This window comes from Fistularia commersonii, chromosome 22 (genome assembly GCF_037954325.1).
Source record: "Fistularia commersonii isolate RoL2024-O1a breed Wild chromosome 22, RoL_Fcom_v1.0, whole genome shotgun sequence".
Lineage (NCBI taxonomy): Eukaryota > Metazoa > Chordata > Actinopteri > Syngnathiformes > Fistulariidae > Fistularia > Fistularia commersonii.
This window is the reverse complement of record NC_141305.1, coordinates 7,002,462-7,019,438: the sequence shown is the minus strand read 5'-3', so window position 1 is coordinate 7,019,438 and position 16,977 is coordinate 7,002,462. Positions and strand designations below refer to the sequence as shown.

The window sequence follows — 16,977 nt, the reverse complement described above, 5'->3', positions numbered from 1 at the left end:
TAGTACCTCTTACTAGTCGAAGAAGGGAATGTATTTGGGTCATACTGCTTGGTGGCGGGTGTGCAGTACTTCTTACTGGTTGATGATGGCTGTGTAGGCGTTCTTGTCCTCCTCGATGATGGAGACGATGAGCGTGATGAGTTTGGGCCAGAAGTCCAGGTTCTGGATGGTCGGGCCCTGCTCCTCCGGCTGGCTCTCTTCCTTCTTCTCCTCCTCTTCCTCCTCTTCATCTTCCTCCTCCTCTTCTTCCTCCTCCTCCTCGTCATCTTCATCACCCTCCTCCTCTCCCTCCACCTTCTCTTTTCTTTCCTTCTTCTTCTTTTTCTTCTTCTCCGGCTCCGGCTGCCAGTTGGAAAAAGACACAAGATGAGGCGGATCCCTCACGAGGGCCCGGATTACTCAGCCGCTATTGAAGCTATTTCGGTTTAAATGATCCAGGATTACACGATAAATCGGCTGATAATATCCAGGGCGTCGAGTGAAGTTTTCTTCGGAAAAAATGCACTAGAGTGAAAATACAAAATGGCACGCAAAATCCGACGTGTGGCCGATTAAACATCGAGACGCTTTAAACAAACACGGCCACCGTTCAATAACAGGTGGCCGTTGCCAAAGCGTTTTGCAGCGAGCTCCCGCTCTCCGAATTTGCCGTGTGAGACGACAACGCTGCGCTCCGCAAATTCCATTAACTCCTTCAAATATTGTTTCTTATAAACCAATCAGAGAAGAATCGCATCGAGAAAAGATTGCTTCTTTTCTTTTTTCCTCAGATGTTTTTACACAAGGATTTGGTAGAAAAAAAGAAAAGACGGTGATTTATTTGAATTATTTTGCAATGTAATGTTATTAGTTTCTTGTGAGGTGCTATGGGATGAAAATATGTATAAATTTACATCCTTTTTAGGGGCTAAATGAGTCTATTTACCATGAATCCTCAAAAATGTATAAATCTAATGTCTTTTCTGTATCCCATTAATGGGAGGAACTCCTGCCCTCTTACTCATTAGCTTAGTACAATGAATGGAACCCTATGGTAAGTGTTAGCATGGCTACTAAAATCATAAAATACAAGCTTTTGACTCCGTGAAAAACAATATTACTTTAACATCAGTGTTTAGCGGTACAATCTTCAATCTTTACCGGAAGCTCACATTCCATATATCATTTGCGCCCGAGAATAAACGAAACAAAGAAAAAAAACTTATCTTTACATTTAAATGACCAGCGATGATCCGATCATAACAGCTGGCCGAATGAATCGATTAGCATCTTAATTGCTGTTTAAAACCTGAGCTAGCGACCTGTTGCGCGGCGGGTTGGAACTGCCGGTTGAAAAGCTCCAGGCAGTTGTTGAAGATGTACTCGTAGGTGGAGTTGAGGCAGGCCTTAACACAGTCCCGCACCACGTTGGCGGCCCTGGGGGGGCTCTGGAGCTCCAGGACCTTGGGTTGGGGGACATAATACCACATAAGTGATGGGTAGGACTACTAGTACTTCCAAAATATTTATACATTTGCCAGAAGTACTTTCTGTTGAAAGCCAAAGCCTTTGAGGTGTCGAACCCGAGGCAAAATGTGGCCCGATTCATGCAAAACAATGTAGTACTTGGTTCTGACTTCCTGTTAGCGCTCCATCGCTACCTTCATCCTGAAGAAGGTGATGCTGGTGAGGAGGTCCACCGTGGACTTCAGGTCGTTGAGACGGGGCTTGCTGCTGGCGGGGAAGTTATTCTGACACACACACACACACACACACACACAGACACTGGTTAGAAGTGTTCAAACCCGTTGACCTCGTTCTGTCAGAGGATGGAAATAAGAAGCGCGGAATAATTGAAATAATAAAACCGAAGGGGTGAAGAAACGCCGACGTGCTTTATCAACGAAAAAACAAACAAACAAAAAACACGTCTGATCTTTTCAAGAACGACGGCAATTGGGTCTTTTTTCTGAGAATCCCCAGCTATGGGCAAAGACGTCCCAACAGGAAGTCTGTTGAAAACACTTCCTGTGTCCCGAGGTGACGGGAAGATGGGAAAACAAAGACGGGGGGGGGGGGGGGGGGGGGGGAGGAAAGGCTTCACCCAAATTTGGGGTTGGAGGATTAAATATTAATGATGAAACAGACACACACACATGCACACACACTCACTCTGTACATGGAGAGGTCAATGCGCAGGGAGTTGTGCAGCTGATCCAGCAGTTTGACGAAACGATCTCTCTGTCAGAAAGAGAAAAGATGAAGACAACGGTGAGATTCTCGTTCACAAAATGTGTGTGTGTGTGTGTGTGTGTGTTACATGCGAAAAAAGAAAAGATTTTTCGATCAAATTTTGAATCCAGCTGTGAACAAGCCTTGGTGCAAGAACATACAAACAAACAAACTCACAAGGTTTTCACGTTATAGCATAGTAGCCGTGCGTGCTACTCCATGTTGTTTACATCGTTCATTGTTGTGTTGTGTTTTTTTGTCCTTCTCTCTGTAAGGAAGTAATAGCTAAACATGAGAGCGGTGTTCTTGTTCGAGATCTGGCCAAGCACTGTGATAAGGCTAGGTCAACCATCTGTACAATCCTGAGGAACAAAGATACGCTAAAGGATTATACAACTTGCTAGAGATAGCGTTAAAAAGGGTCTCATGTACCAAAAAGCTTTATTTTTGCTGAGTACAAGTGCTCGCAAGAGGAGAGAGAACACCAGAAACAGTACTAACTAAGGTTATCTTTAATTCTTTTCTGTATTTTTGCTACAAATAAACCCACAAAAAAAGTTTCAAGAGTGAAGAATGCTTTTTGGTGCTGGAGAACGGATCAACTGGGTTTATATTGATTTTAATGGGAAACATCAATTCGGTTTGCTTATGGAGTCAAAGATGGAATTAAACTCGTAAGCCGAGGTTCGACTGTATTTTGAATTATATTTACAGTTATATTTGTAAGGCTGGGAATCAAAGTCTGAGGCGAGGGTCTAACTTTTCAGCATCAACCGTCGAGGGTCTGGTTACCATCTCAAGACAAACCTCAAGGGTCGACGCGATCAAGAGCGATGAGCGTGCACACGACTACAACCGAAGACGTCACCCAAGTGATCATATGACTATGACTGAAAACCATACTGAAACCGTGATCACCATAAAAGAAGACACTGAATGTCACTGAAGATGTCGCCCAAAGTAAGGCGTCATCCGCTGAGGACATGGCTTTAACCGAAGACATTGACCAACTGAAGACATCACCAAAACCGAAAACAGTGCCCAACCGAAGGCATTGCCCAACACCAGACTTCGCCCAATGGAAGAGCCGGTCCACCAAAGACATTGCACAACCAGAGGGTCATCACCGGTCCCATCAGCCAACTTCAACGCAAAAGAAGACCTCCTACACCCAACTGGATCTCCCAACCGGAGACCTTACTCAACCAAGGACATCGCCCAATCAAAGACATCGCCCAACTCCAGACCTTTCCCAACAAGAGATATTGCCCAACGAGAGATCTTGCTTCGCCAATTTCAACTTCGCTTTTACAGAAGTCTTCCCTTATCCAAACACGTCACACACAAGTTGCTACACTGAAAGCATCATCCAATTGGAGGCGTTTCCAGGAACAGACAATGCTGCAACTTGCACTCCATCAAAGGTCACTGTGACCGAAGACCTCATTCAGCTGCGGATATGGCGCGACTGATGACTTCGCTGGTCATGTGACACCGTTTTGATTCTCGGTTTCGTGTCTTCAGCCCGCTCAGGTTGGTCTCCATAGAGAGGAGGAAGAGGAGGTTTGTGTGACTCAATAGAATATACCACCCAACAAAAAAAAAAACAAGTGGGAGAGAAGAGACGAGCCTGGCGGGGAACCCAACGCCCAGGCCTGTGGGGGCGAGCCAAAAAAACAAAACAAAACAAAAACGTAACGAAGAGAAAGAAAGTAATTGAAAGAGAGGAGGTCGGCCAATCAGACGAGGCCGAGCCCTCGGGAGTGAAACAGGAAGTTGACTGGCATTTATTTCAGCATCACAACTCATGCAAAAGAGGGTTTAATCATTTTAACTGTTTTAAAAATGTAATTAAATTTATGATGATTAATTATTAATCATATTTATCATGAATGGTTTAATGTTCACAATTGACTTTTTCATAAACAGAGTTCGCCTGGTTCCATCTGACCCTGTTGGTCATAACGCTGTTATAATGTAATAAAACTCAGAAACACAGATAAATTCCAAAGCAGATCTGTTTTAGGTGGCCTTTTCCTTTTGACGCCAACAACTCTGTCACTTCTATTTAATTATTTATTTCACTTTTACCAATTTGTCACTTTTATTGTGAAAAATCTGGTGTTCTCGAGTGTTGAGTAGGGCGCCCGAAATAAAATGTATTATTAGCTATTATAGCACACATAGTATGCAAAATATTTCTGAGGTTTAATTCTACAGTAATTTCATGTTGACATTCATCCTGTCTTCGATGCCAAAGGCGTTACCATAGCAACGACATAGACATTTAATAGGTGACCGTCAGTGGACGAGCGAAGATCCAGAACAGGAGGACGCCGCAGAAATCTCACAACATCCCAATCTATCAGGAAAGTACAAGCTAACTGGAATTATCCTTCCGGGGTTTTATTTTCAAACCCCCAAAATGGCCTTTTTTCCTCCTCCTGCCTGTAAAACCAACACCGATGGGACCTGCCACGTCCGGTCCACGAGTCCCCGGCGTTCCCCGAGGGGGAGCAGGTGCACGATTGCCGTCGGCTAATAAATTAACGGCGGTCCGGGGAATTACATTTCACTGGCCTATGAATAAAAGTACCAAAGGAGCCCATCTTTTTTTTTTCCCCCGTGCGATAAGGCGGCGGCTCAGGGTTGGACATCCCGACAAACACAAGTACAAAAAGAGCAGCGGTGAAGGTCTGACATCCTTCGCTATTCACCTGTCTATTTTTTTTTTTCCTGGACAAATCTAACTGATCTGTCAGCTCCCTCCAAGAACCCTGCTCTCTGTGCACCCTGAGACAGGATGAAGGGAAAGATAAGACGTATAAATGGGCGAGACATGTCTAGAATTGTTAAAAGTAGGCGACTTGTCTGCCTGGCGGGGCTCAAAATGCGTGAGGGGAAAACGGGCAGAGGTCGGTGTTATTACATTGTCATAACATTGTATAAAACCCTTCCACAGATACATGCTGGAAACGTATGCCGATTGAATTTTAAATTTTTTTTTTTTTGGAGATGCAGGACAGTTATGACAGGTATTTACAACGGTTTGCCTGGGGGAAAAAGTCACTGAAATTTTATCTCATTACAATTTAAAAGGTTCCCTGTGCTGACATTTAACTTTCAAACGCATGAGGCAATAAATTGCAACACCAGGAAATCATTTAAAACGGCAGCTGGATGAGACTCCGGAGGTGTACGGATTGCTTTTGGGACCGAGATTGTTTGTTAGCGATGCAGCGCCGGCTGAGACTAGCTTGCTGTTAAACTAAGCCAGGGTTTGACAACCTTTACCGCTCAAAGAGCCATTTGGACCCGTTTCCCCAAAGTAAAGAACGGCATATAACGTTATTTGCGTATGAACGAAATATGTGTTGCATTTTTTTTTTAAATCAATGAACAACTGCAGAGATAACTAAATTACATTTCTGCATGCCAAAAACATTTGGAAAAGACGTCGGGTTGAAGGTTACTTTACAAAATAAATTACAAAATACTCAATGTCTATTTGAGTCCTGCTTGTATTTATGAGTAAAAAAAAACTTAAATGATCCAAAAATGCCGTTTTCTATCTGCTGTCATCCTTTTAGTGGCGCATGCAGTCAATATTTTTACACGTTTTTTTTTTAAATGTCACAAGATCACCATAATTTTCAAATTTAAAATGACATTTTAAAATTATTATTATCAGATAATTATTTTCAAAAGCCACAGGGAACCGCATGCGACCGAATGGTCCAGATCTCGCTTGTGTTTGCAACCGTTAAAATTAAGTTGTGAAGAAAAACTCCTCCTCGGGTGTCCTTCTTGTATTTATGAGTAAAAAAAAAAAAAATTTAAAACTTAAATTATACCAAAATGCCATTTTCTCTCTGCTGTCATCCTTTTACTGGTACGTGCAGTTGCTTATTAAGAGCGACAAAAATATTTTGACACGTTTTTTTTTAGATGTCACAAGATCGCCACAATCTTCAAATTTCAAATAAGATTTCAAAATTATTATTATCATTAGATAATTATTTTCAAAAGCCACAGGGAACCGCATGCGTCCGAAGGGTCCAGATCTCGCTTGTGTTTGCAACCGTTAAAATTAAGTTGCGGACAAAAACTCCTCCTCCGTTGGACATCGCGTTTTGAGGTAAGCCGAAGTAGGAAAAAGTAGAAAAAAAATGAATTCGCGCATCCCTTCAAACTTGAGAACAAGAACGAAAAAACCCGACCTGCAATTCAGACACCTAAACAATGGACGCCCCCGACTTCCCTTCCACCCGAGGTCGCCTGTCATCGCGCAAAACTCTGCGGCAGCGTCCAAAGGCCACGTTCCTGTGCGCAGGAACAGCGACGGCACGTAAATAACCTCCCTGCAGATGGAAGGAGACATGAAGGAAAGTCTTTCAGATGCAAATACGGCGAATACTGTCGTCGGTATTGTTTTCTAAAACAATACAGATCCTGTGAGGATCCGAACATTGCCGTTTTGCAACCGAAATGATAAAATGATTTGTCATGACTCGAAATTGTCCATGGGTGTGAATGAGAAAGTGGATGATTGGATGTCTCCAGATGATTGATGGATGTCAGGTCTAGATCAAGCTCCGCCTCCGCTGATGTACTGAAATACTGATTAAATGGATGAACAAACATATAATCCAAAGTTGTGATCAGTGGTCGTTATGGTCAAAAAGTGTCCAAGAATGTTCACTTAAGATCATCCTGGTTTAGGAAAAAGATCTTAAATGTTCATCGTCAATGTAACCACCCTTTTATTTGTCTCCAGATTCGTAGCACTGTCTTTACGTGAATAGTAATAATCTGATTCCTGGATTTAATCTGGATTAAATATGAGCTGTGTCAGCAGATTTTTGCAACAAAACGTATTTTCCTCGTGACAAAAAGCAAAGCAAAACTGGGGGTCACTTTCACCCAACAGCGGCGTTGTTTATGGGGGCCCAAAAAATTGCCGTCTTTGACTGTTGCCATGGAGACTTTGAACGTTCAGCTTCCTTTCAAACCCCAACTGTTATCTGTGTGTAACATCAGCAGTATCTTCTGTTATTGACTGGAGTGCTTTGTCTCTATGTCACTATGGTTGGAGACCCATTTTGTGTTTTTTTGGGGGGGGAACTGTTACAAAACATCCTCACTTTAAGCTGTTATTTCCAAGACTGCAGACAATGAGATGCAATGACAGTTTCTCTTTCGACAGCTCTTGTCGTCTTTTATCCTCATTTTTCCCCCCTGAAAAAGCCAGACGTCTGGGAGCTCGTGTCAGTCATCAGATAATCCAGTGACGTGTAAACCGTCCTTTCGATTCTTCCCGGGTTCTCCATCTTCCTCCTCCAGCCCAAAAACAATCATTGGGTTTGTGACGGCTCTTAACAGGTGTGAATGAGAGGCTGAATGGTTGGGTTACTCTCTAGGTGGACCCTGTGATTTACAGGTGATTTGTCCAGGTTAAACCCCACCACTCACCTGGTTGACAGCTGGGATTAGCTTGAGCGCCCCCCCCCCCCCCCCAACCTAATGAGTAATACAACCAACGGAGATCATTTGTTTGAATGAGCCAGGCCCTTTGATGCAGGCTAATCTGGCTAACCAAGCTAATTTAGCAAGCCAGAAACCATTAGGCAGCTTTTAAATATCACTGTGGTTCCAACTTCTGATCAGATGAGGTCGTCTTGGTTCTCATTGAAGTAGATTCATTGAAGACTAAATTGTCCGTAATTGAATGGTTGAATGTCTCTATATGGGGACCCTGTGATTGACAAGTGACCCTGCAGGTTAAGCCCCGCCTCTCACTCCCATGACAGCTCCGATTGGCTCCTGCCGCCCATAAACACCGTGTGCAGGATAAGCTATGTAGACAACACATGACTGGCTAACCAACTCACAACAAATTGGCTTCACCTCTTTTGCAACCGACAATAAAAGGACAGAAAACTACCTGTATCGTTACATAGCTTGATTAAAAAAAAAAAAAAAAAAAATTCCATTAGCATCGAACCGTCCTCCCGCTCCGATCATCTCAGATGCTTCTTTTTCTCCGTAGCAAATAATGAAGAAGATGAGACTCTCATCACTCTAGCCAACCAGTGACTGACAGCTGGAGGCACGGCTCTGCGGCTACTTACCCCGAAGTTGGAGGCGGCGAACCTGGCAGGAGCGGAGACGTTGGTGGAGGCGGTCGGGTGGGCGTAGAAAGCGTTGATGTTAGCCAGCAGGGTGCTCATCACTGCCGGGACCCCTGGCAGCATGTACTTGGAGGACAGGCAGGAAAAGTGGCTGAGGAAAAGAGGCAGCGGTTGGAGGAGATTGTAGTGTTTTTATTTTTTCAAGAAGTTACACAACGTCAAAAGTTTAATAAGTGGCGGAAGGTGGTGGGGGGGGATCGGATGCAGGAAACAGGTAGCAGCAAAAGAAGAGGAGAGGAAGGAAGAGATTCAACGGGAAGAACGCTGGAGTTCAGCTTTTTTCCTCCAACTCCAATGATGCTAACGTGATGCTAATCTCCGGGGTTTTACAGGAAGTGATCCGCAAAGCTGTGAAGGGCTCACTTCAAATTTAGGACTAAAATCTTCCTTTGCAACAGTTAGCCATTGCTAGTGGGTCCGAAAACCTGTTGCCTACGTCGTCACAGACTTTCAGATCTGATTAGCAATGTGTTGCTAATGTTAGCCTGGCAGTTCAAGATGTGTTCGCTGCCCTTGAGAATGTTATCGCTATTTTTAAGCTAAAGTAAGCATATTCCAGATCACAGATGTATCATTTAGCATGTAGCCCTGAAAAATTAATGGCCGATGCAAAGCCATTGTATTTGGATGGATAGATACATGATTAGTCAATAAATCAATCAATTGATTTCTTTTGAACACATGAGATTTTAGTTTCTTATTTTGATGTGCTCTCACGAACCTAACTTTTAATTTTCAAATATCAAAACATTTATTATAGAATTATAGAATCGGTATTACCTGTCAAACTGACTCTATTCTCTGCAATTTGACTTAAAGCAATACATTTTAGGAGCAACAAGGACGAGCGTTACAGAAAACCAGGGGTCCTTGAAGGCAACGTCAGCCATACGAAGATGGACGCCATGGCAACGTAAATGAAATTATGAAATAAATTATGATACAATAATCCGACATAGACGACTTTAACCACAAAATGATGTGAGGCATCATGTCAGCGACAAAAAGTTTGTCGACATACGGACAACTCAGCCATGATAGATGATGTTATTACATTGTTATTACATTATTACATTATAGAACACTCTAAACCCTGAGGCGCCGCAGAACTTTTTTATTATTGGCCATCAAAAATCTAAATTTCCGGCAATCAGCTCGCTCCATGCATTCCAGAATGACCGTCTCCTCTCTAACAACTGCAAAAACAGACTTGGATAACCTCCGGTGATGTGTGTGTGTGTGTGTGTGTGTGTGTGTGTGTGTGTGTGTGTGCCCCCTTCTCCAGCTTCCTGCGAGGATCCAATCAAACTGAAAATCTCTGAGGCGACGGGTCATCATTTCTCATTAAAGGAGGGGTAAACTAATTTGCATGCTGTTTATAGTTCATGAAGGCCCCGCCCACCTCTCGACACATGAACACACACACACACACACACACACACACACACGCACCAAAGGAATGACAAATGATGCCACATACAATAATTGGGAGTGTTTCCTGATCTGATAATCAGCTGACCCCCCCCCCCCCCCCCCCCCCACACACACACACACACACAAACCCCAACCTCTCCTGTGAGAGGAACAGCAAAACATGGCCACCGCCGCCGCTGACTTACGTCATGGCCTGGTAGATGGACTCCACGCCGTATCGCATGGCGAACTCGTCCACGACTTCCTGCTGCACTTCGTCAAAGTAGACCTTCCAGGCGTCGTCGCCCTGTGCGGCAGGGATCTTCACCACGCCGGCTCCCTCCACGTCCGTGGAGAAGTGGAACATGTTCTGGTGAGGATGGGGATCTTTAGATTTTTTTCCCAAATCCGGTAACCAGGATGGGACACACATCCTGGATTGTATCAGTACATGTGATTGAAAAGTGACCGTTTACAAATAAACACCCGCCTCATGTCTGAATGACAAATGGCTGAAAACGGACGTTTTTAGAAAGGGATGCCGTCGTTTTTTTTGTTACCTCGTGAAGGCACGTGTACTGCACATGGTAAGGCGCCACCTTCTCCTCGCCCTCGATCTCCACGCTGATGTGGAGACGGATGGCGCCGGATACCGCCGACTTGTCGGTCCTCTTTTCTGTGAACAGGGGATATGGGCGATTTACAGTCGCTCTTAATCCGGGTTTAAAAAAATAAAAAAAATCAGCGTGGGGTGCGGACACTCACCCAGGTTGTACCAGACGTCCATCTCGCCACTCAGCGTCCGGACCTCGATGATGCTCTGGCCCAGGAAGTCGTCCGACTCCCTCTTCAGTCGCTGCTTTACCCGCGACTTGATGTCGTCGTCTTCGTCCCAGACCCTCAGCTTGATCCGATCCGACGAGTTGTGGCACTCGCTGCAACAAAGACGAGTTCGTTCAACCAAACCCAGACCTAAATTTAATACGGGGTTATAATTTTGATACGGGGTCAGAAGATGGCTGGGGTTGACCTTTACTCGTGGACCCTCTCATGGTAGCACGAGTTGTTATTGGCTACAGGAGTGGGCACGACAAAGGTCACCAAAAACAAGGACGCGAATGTGAGCAGTCGTAAGGCCCCAGTCGGTAAACCGGGGTCCACTTTTGCCCCCCCTGACCTCCCGAAGGGCAAAAAGAAATGAAGAAGACTTCAGAAGATCTCAAACCTTAAGAGTTACCAACTAGCATGGTGATGCCCAACACTTCCCGGATCCAGTTGCGATTGGGACTCGGTAGGCCTCTACCCACCGCCAGACATACCCAAAAATAATGCTAATGCTAATGCTAACAAGGTGGGAGCTAAAGAGCAAACTGCATGTCAGCAAGCCAGTAAGCTTTGCATGAAAGCAATACATGTTCGGAACAACAACAGCAAGGACGAGTATCACTGCAAACTCGGGGTCCTTGAAGGCAGCGTCGCTGGAACAAAGATGGCCGTCAATGGACTAACGGAAATTTAGGCCTTTTAAAGTTAGCCTGCATATTGACAACAAACATAATGCTAATGCTAACAGCTAAAAAGCTGGGGGGGGGCTTGAGGGGTAAAATGATGTCGAACTTACAAGCTGAACTTCTCTTCCCAGACAGGGTTCAGGTTCCCGTAGATTGTCTTGGTTCGCTTCTTGGTCTTGCCAACCTGAATGGTGACGTAGGGGTCGCTGGAGCCCGTCCTGTCCTTGGCCTGGAGTCCCTGCGCGCTCACGACTGAGCACGTGCACAACGCAGGGAAAGAGCGTGACTACATGAACTGTATCAGAACAATAAACGGGAACATTGGCGTCCTCAACATTTCCAACTGTGATGTTATGAAATTAGTCCAAAAAATGATGGAAAAATGAAAACAAAAAACAAAATGAAAATTGTAATAGTAGTCGAAGATGAAGGGTGGATGGTGAGCACGATGAGGAACTCCCGGATTTTCTCAGAGATACCTCATTTCAGCTAACGTCCAGCTGTTTGGCTAACATGGAGTTTGCAAAATTCTTGTCTTTTTGTTTTGCAAATAAATAACCATGTCATTTCTTTATTTGCCAGGAAATCCACAAAGATTTGGATTTAAAAAGATAACAGTCAATTCCCCACAAAGAAAACTAAGCAGCGTAAAAAACGATTAATAAATATCGGACCATGAAAGAACCTATTTTTCAATAGTTGCATTTCTGCTTCCGGCTGCTACTGTCGCTGTGGCATCTCCCGCCAGATGACAAATACTTTTCCCCTCCCAGTTGAAGCTGGAGATAATATTAATTTAACCGACGGACAGTTTCACCCGCCCCCTCCGTCCCCTCAGCTGTCACTTCATCCAGGTGAGCGGCGGCGAGCCGGGGATCTGCCGCGGATGCCTAATGAGCGGAGCTATTTACGGACGGGCGTCTCGATGCGACTTCCTCGACGATTTCGCCAGACGTTGGTCAGTATCGCCGGGCTGTCACCCCACCCCTGGCTGCTGGACGGGCAGGGAGTCATGTTTGTACCATGTTGTGACGTGAAAACAAGGGCCAACATTTATCTGGAATTCAACATACACAGTAATGGCCGGATGATATACACTGCTCAAAAAAATAAAGGGAACACATAAAAAACACATCCTAGATCTAAATGAATGAAATATTCTTATGAAACACTTTGCTCTTTACACAGTTGAATGTGCTGACAACAAAATCACACAAAAATGATCAATGGAAATCAATTGTATCAACCCATGGAGGTCTGGATTAGGAATCACACTCAAAATTAAAGTGTAAAAACAAACTCCAGGCTGATCCAACTTTGATGTAATGTCCTTAAAACAAGTCAAAATGAATCTGTGTTGCTTCCTGAGTGGACACTATGATTTCACAGAAGTGTGATTGACTTGGAGTTACATTGTGTCGTTCAAGTGGTCCCTTTATTTTTTTGAGCAGTATATATAGATATAGAAATATCTGTAATATATGCCTTTGCTGTGGCTAATAATCTAACCCTATTCTCTGCATCCTCCTCTCTCACACCAACTGTCTTCATGTCCTCTTTCACTCCATCCATAAATGGAGCTTCAAAAATCTCCAAAATCTGTGTCCGTCCACACAAACCTCCACCATCCCTTCTCTGTTAATGTCCAAACCATCTCAGTCAGGCCTTCGCTGGATTCGTTCCCGATCCTCTCCGTCCTCCTCGCTCCCAGAGAGAACCTCAACATCGTCATCTCTGCAGCTTCCAGTTCCACCTCCCGCCTTTTATTCACTGTCTCTAACCCGCCAGCGTCTTCCTCACCTTGACTTTCATTCTCGCTGATTTTATCACACCTGACACTTTTCTTCATCTCTCTTCCAAACTCTGTGTTGCTATTGGCTGTTCAAATCCTCCACCTCCTTTACCTCCGATCCCCAGATGCTCACCGTTCCACTTGGCTGGCTCTCATTGAGAAAAAATATTTATAGATTCTGTTTTGCCTATCCATATTAATACACACACATATATATATATATATATATATATATATATATATATATATATATATATGCAATAATTTTTTTTTTTTTTTTACACCATTTTCCATTGTTTTTTCAAAGAAAATGTTTAACTTTGCTTATCAAAGAGGCAATCTCTCAATCATTTTCAAGGCTAATTCTGGCTTATTTTTATTTGTTAGTTTTGTGTTGATTATAGAACCGGTCTTTTTCCAATTTCCGTACTGTTCTTACGGATTGAAAAAAAAAAATCAATAAAGCTGTACAATATTTATAAACGACATCATGCGCAATTTGCTTCCTTATTTTGAATTACAATACTGTGAGAAACAGTGAATTTCAAGGGGGGAGGAAGGAGTTGAATTATTAAATTAGTTAATAAAATGAAAGAGCGTGACGGTCCCTTAAATGGCTTTCGGTTCAATTGATCTCTGTGAGTGAAGCGTCTCATTGGCTGCCGATGAAGACCTGACCATTAATCAGCCCAAACATTCCCCCTCCGCGCCGCTGGCGTCTTCAAAAACATCCTTGAGGATTGTTCCCTTCAGTGGCCGCCTGGCAACGAGTTGCCGTTTGGATCTTTTTTTTGACTGAACGCCTCGTTTGGGACTCGAAAACATTGGGAATGATTGATGAGAATCTGTGATACCTTCAAAGACCCGGGACGCTCTGGAAGAAACACTTCGGAAAAAAAATCATCTGTGTATTTTGAACAATTTCTTCGGAGACTCATCACTCGACCCATATTCCACTTTGGGGACTTGTAACTGGTCTTGGAATTTTTAGTCGGGGACTCGTAACTCGACACGGATTCCTCTTCAATGACTTGTAACTGGACCCAGATTCGTCTTTGGAGACTCGTAACACATATTCTTGTTTTGGGACTCTTCCCTCAACTTTGAATTTTATTTAGCGACTCGTAGCTCCGCTATTGCTCTTTGGAGACTCTTAGCATGGCTTGGAAGGTTAGTGTAGCTCTATTAACCCTCATATTATGTTAAGGGTCAATTTGACCCATTTCACCCATTGACCCAATGGGTCAAATTGACCCTTAACATAATATGAGGGTTAAGAAGGTTCTCTGGTCCCTGGTGACTCTCCTGGTGCGATTCATAACCCAAGTCTGAGTCTCCTTTTTTGACTTGCTACTTCCCTTTGAGTCTTGTCCGATGACTTGTGAATGGACTTGGACTCGGGTTCATCTTTGTCGACTTAGATGCGCCTCAGAAAATTGTAATTGTTGACTTGGAACTCGGGCTCAGCCTCTTCTTTGAGGCCGATGACTCGACCAGGGATTTTCTCTGATGACCTGTGCCTCTTTTTTCCCCGACAAAAGTGCCACCGTTTGCTCCTCCTTTCTCAGACTTTGTCGCGACTGATCGGCGGGGAGATGAGGCACGATAGTTGCCGTGGCGATGCCACTTGGCGTTTCCAGTTGCTGTGGTAACAGTGATATCTGTCCTCTGCTGAAATGAGTGTTTCACAGCAACAAGCCTTCCTGTTTAAATTCAGTTGTACTGTAAATACCTAAATCTAATTTTTCAAAAGGACATTATAAGCTCACTCTTTTAAGAATATAGTTACACAAAACGATCCGGGGGGGAAGCATCCGGTATTGTTCTTTGCTCTCTGCATCTCAAATAACCAATAGAAATAGTGAACATGCTAATGTTCCAGTCCTTTCCTTGGAGGTGCCTTGGTCTCCTCACACCAATTGGCTGAACCATCCATCACAATCATTGATGAATGTTCATGGAAGGACAATCCTTGAAAACCTCACCCTGGATGGTTCCATTGTAACGCTAACTAGAAAAGAACAACTTCGCTAAAAAGTGAACAGTAACCCTAGCAGGGATCGTTAGCACGTGGACGCCAGCCGCTACTACGTCTCACGGTTTCCCACATTGAACATCACATCCCAGGACCTTCTCCTCGCCACGTTTTGCCCGACCGAGATGCGGATACTCACTGTTGATGGAGATCTTGGCTGACCATTTGGACGTTCCGTCCAGGACATTCTGCTTGATGCTCTTCATGTGCTGCGCGTGGACCATCTTGGAGATGTCGAAGACCCGGCGAATCTCTTCGAAGATCTCCGGTTTGTTCCTCTCGCGTATTTTCATCCTGTCCTTCATGGCCATGATGATGTGCTGCGTTCGGTCCTCTGCGCCTGTCTTGGAGCTTTTCTCCGCCGCTCCTGAGGTGGATTTGGGGAAAGGAAGAAAATGGATGTAAAACATTGTTATATGAACAAAAAATAACAACGCCTGCCACGGATGTTAGCACGAAATTAGCATGATATTGTGTGGAAGGGGACACTGAAAACAGGAATTAAAAGGGAAGCATTGCGTCTCCAGAAGACCAGGTGGAACAGTAGCAAGGCTAGAAGCTTAGAGACAGGATTTATGTACCGTAATTTCCGGACGATAAGCCGCGACTTTTTTCACGTAAACAACGCTGCGGCTAATATATGGACTTTTTTTTGGGGGGGCTAAAGAGCTTTATGCCGCTGAAACATTTATCCTCGTCACATCAGACTGATGAAATGACCGGGAAGTTCTGAGGTCGGTTCAACTCCGACTCCGAAGAGGACGACTTCGACGGTTTTAGTGCGCAGGAGGAAGCCCGAGATAGCGATCGGCTAGCCGGTGCGGCTTATATTGAGGTGCGCTTAATAGTCCGGAAATTACGGTAGTTCTAGTGCCGTACTGACGAGAAGAGAAATGGAATAGGAGTTATCTTGATGGACGACTTTTTCTAGGAATGTTCCAGAGGAGAAAAGAGTGTCCGATAGACTGATGGAAATTGAAGATGTGATGCTCAATGTTGTTGGCGACTATGACCCACAGCTGCAACGCGAGTTACAGGAGAAGGAGAATTTCTGGAATGAGTTGGGTGAAGTGATGCAGGATATCCCCGGAGGTGAGAGAGCGGTAATTGGTGCAGACTTCAATGGACATGTTGGTGCAGGCAGAAGGTGATGAAGAAGTGACGGGCAGGTTTGGTATCCAGGAACGCAGACGGCGAGATGGTGGTAGACTTTGCAAAAAGGATGGAAATGGGTGTAGTGAATACTTTCTTTCAGAAGAGACAGAATAGGGTGGTGTTAGGTACCCGAGGTAGACTATATCTTGTAAGATGATGTAACCTGAGGAGGACCAACGACTGAAAAGAGTAGGATGACTCTGCTGACATGGAAGAGGAAGGGGATGAAGGCAAAGCAGAAGAAGAAGTGGCGGGAGATGATTTTTCAGGAGAAGTCAATTTTTAGGTACAAGGGAGGCATGCAGTGATGTGGTAACAAGAGAACTGATGAGACACGAAAAAAAAAAAAAAAAAAAAAAACTCCCGGCGTCATTGACTCCGCCTCCGCCCTGGGGTTCACCCCCGCACTCACTCTGCAGGCAGTCGGCATTCAGCAGCTCCTGGCACTTCTCGTGAACTTTGACCCCGCACTCGGCGCAGCGCATCCCCTGCCGGGCGATGCCCCACAGCAGACCCTCGCACTCGTAGCAGTAGGTGGGCGTGGTGGCCGTCCACACCTCGAAGTTGTGCGGCGTGGTGCAGGAGATGGGGTAGATGAGCGCCTGCAGGGCCTTCTTGTACACATGGGTTTTCTGAGGGCCGGGCATAAAGAAAATCTGGATTGACAAA

General features: G+C 44.5%; 1 protein-coding gene across 1 annotated transcript in view; it reads right to left on the bottom strand.

The window, feature by feature from the left end:
* The window catches only part of LOC147221548 (uncharacterized), a 124,150-nt gene that overhangs the window by 30,598 nt on the left and 76,575 nt on the right, over window positions 1-16,977 (bottom strand). Inside the window, exons 22-33 of the mRNA XM_086169208.1 lie at window positions 16,721-16,940; window positions 15,293-15,520; window positions 11,437-11,578; window positions 10,581-10,750; window positions 10,376-10,491; window positions 10,022-10,185; window positions 8,343-8,493; window positions 2,152-2,220; window positions 1,641-1,730; window positions 1,302-1,442; window positions 276-342; window positions 77-245 (exon numbers count right to left, since the gene is read on the bottom strand). Coding sequence (XP_086025334.1) covers window positions 77-245; window positions 276-342; window positions 1,302-1,442; window positions 1,641-1,730; window positions 2,152-2,220; window positions 8,343-8,493; window positions 10,022-10,185; window positions 10,376-10,491; window positions 10,581-10,750; window positions 11,437-11,578; window positions 15,293-15,520; window positions 16,721-16,940 — 1,727 coding nt within the window. The remainder of the gene's footprint in view (window positions 1-76; window positions 246-275; window positions 343-1,301; window positions 1,443-1,640; window positions 1,731-2,151; window positions 2,221-8,342; window positions 8,494-10,021; window positions 10,186-10,375; window positions 10,492-10,580; window positions 10,751-11,436; window positions 11,579-15,292; window positions 15,521-16,720; window positions 16,941-16,977) is intronic.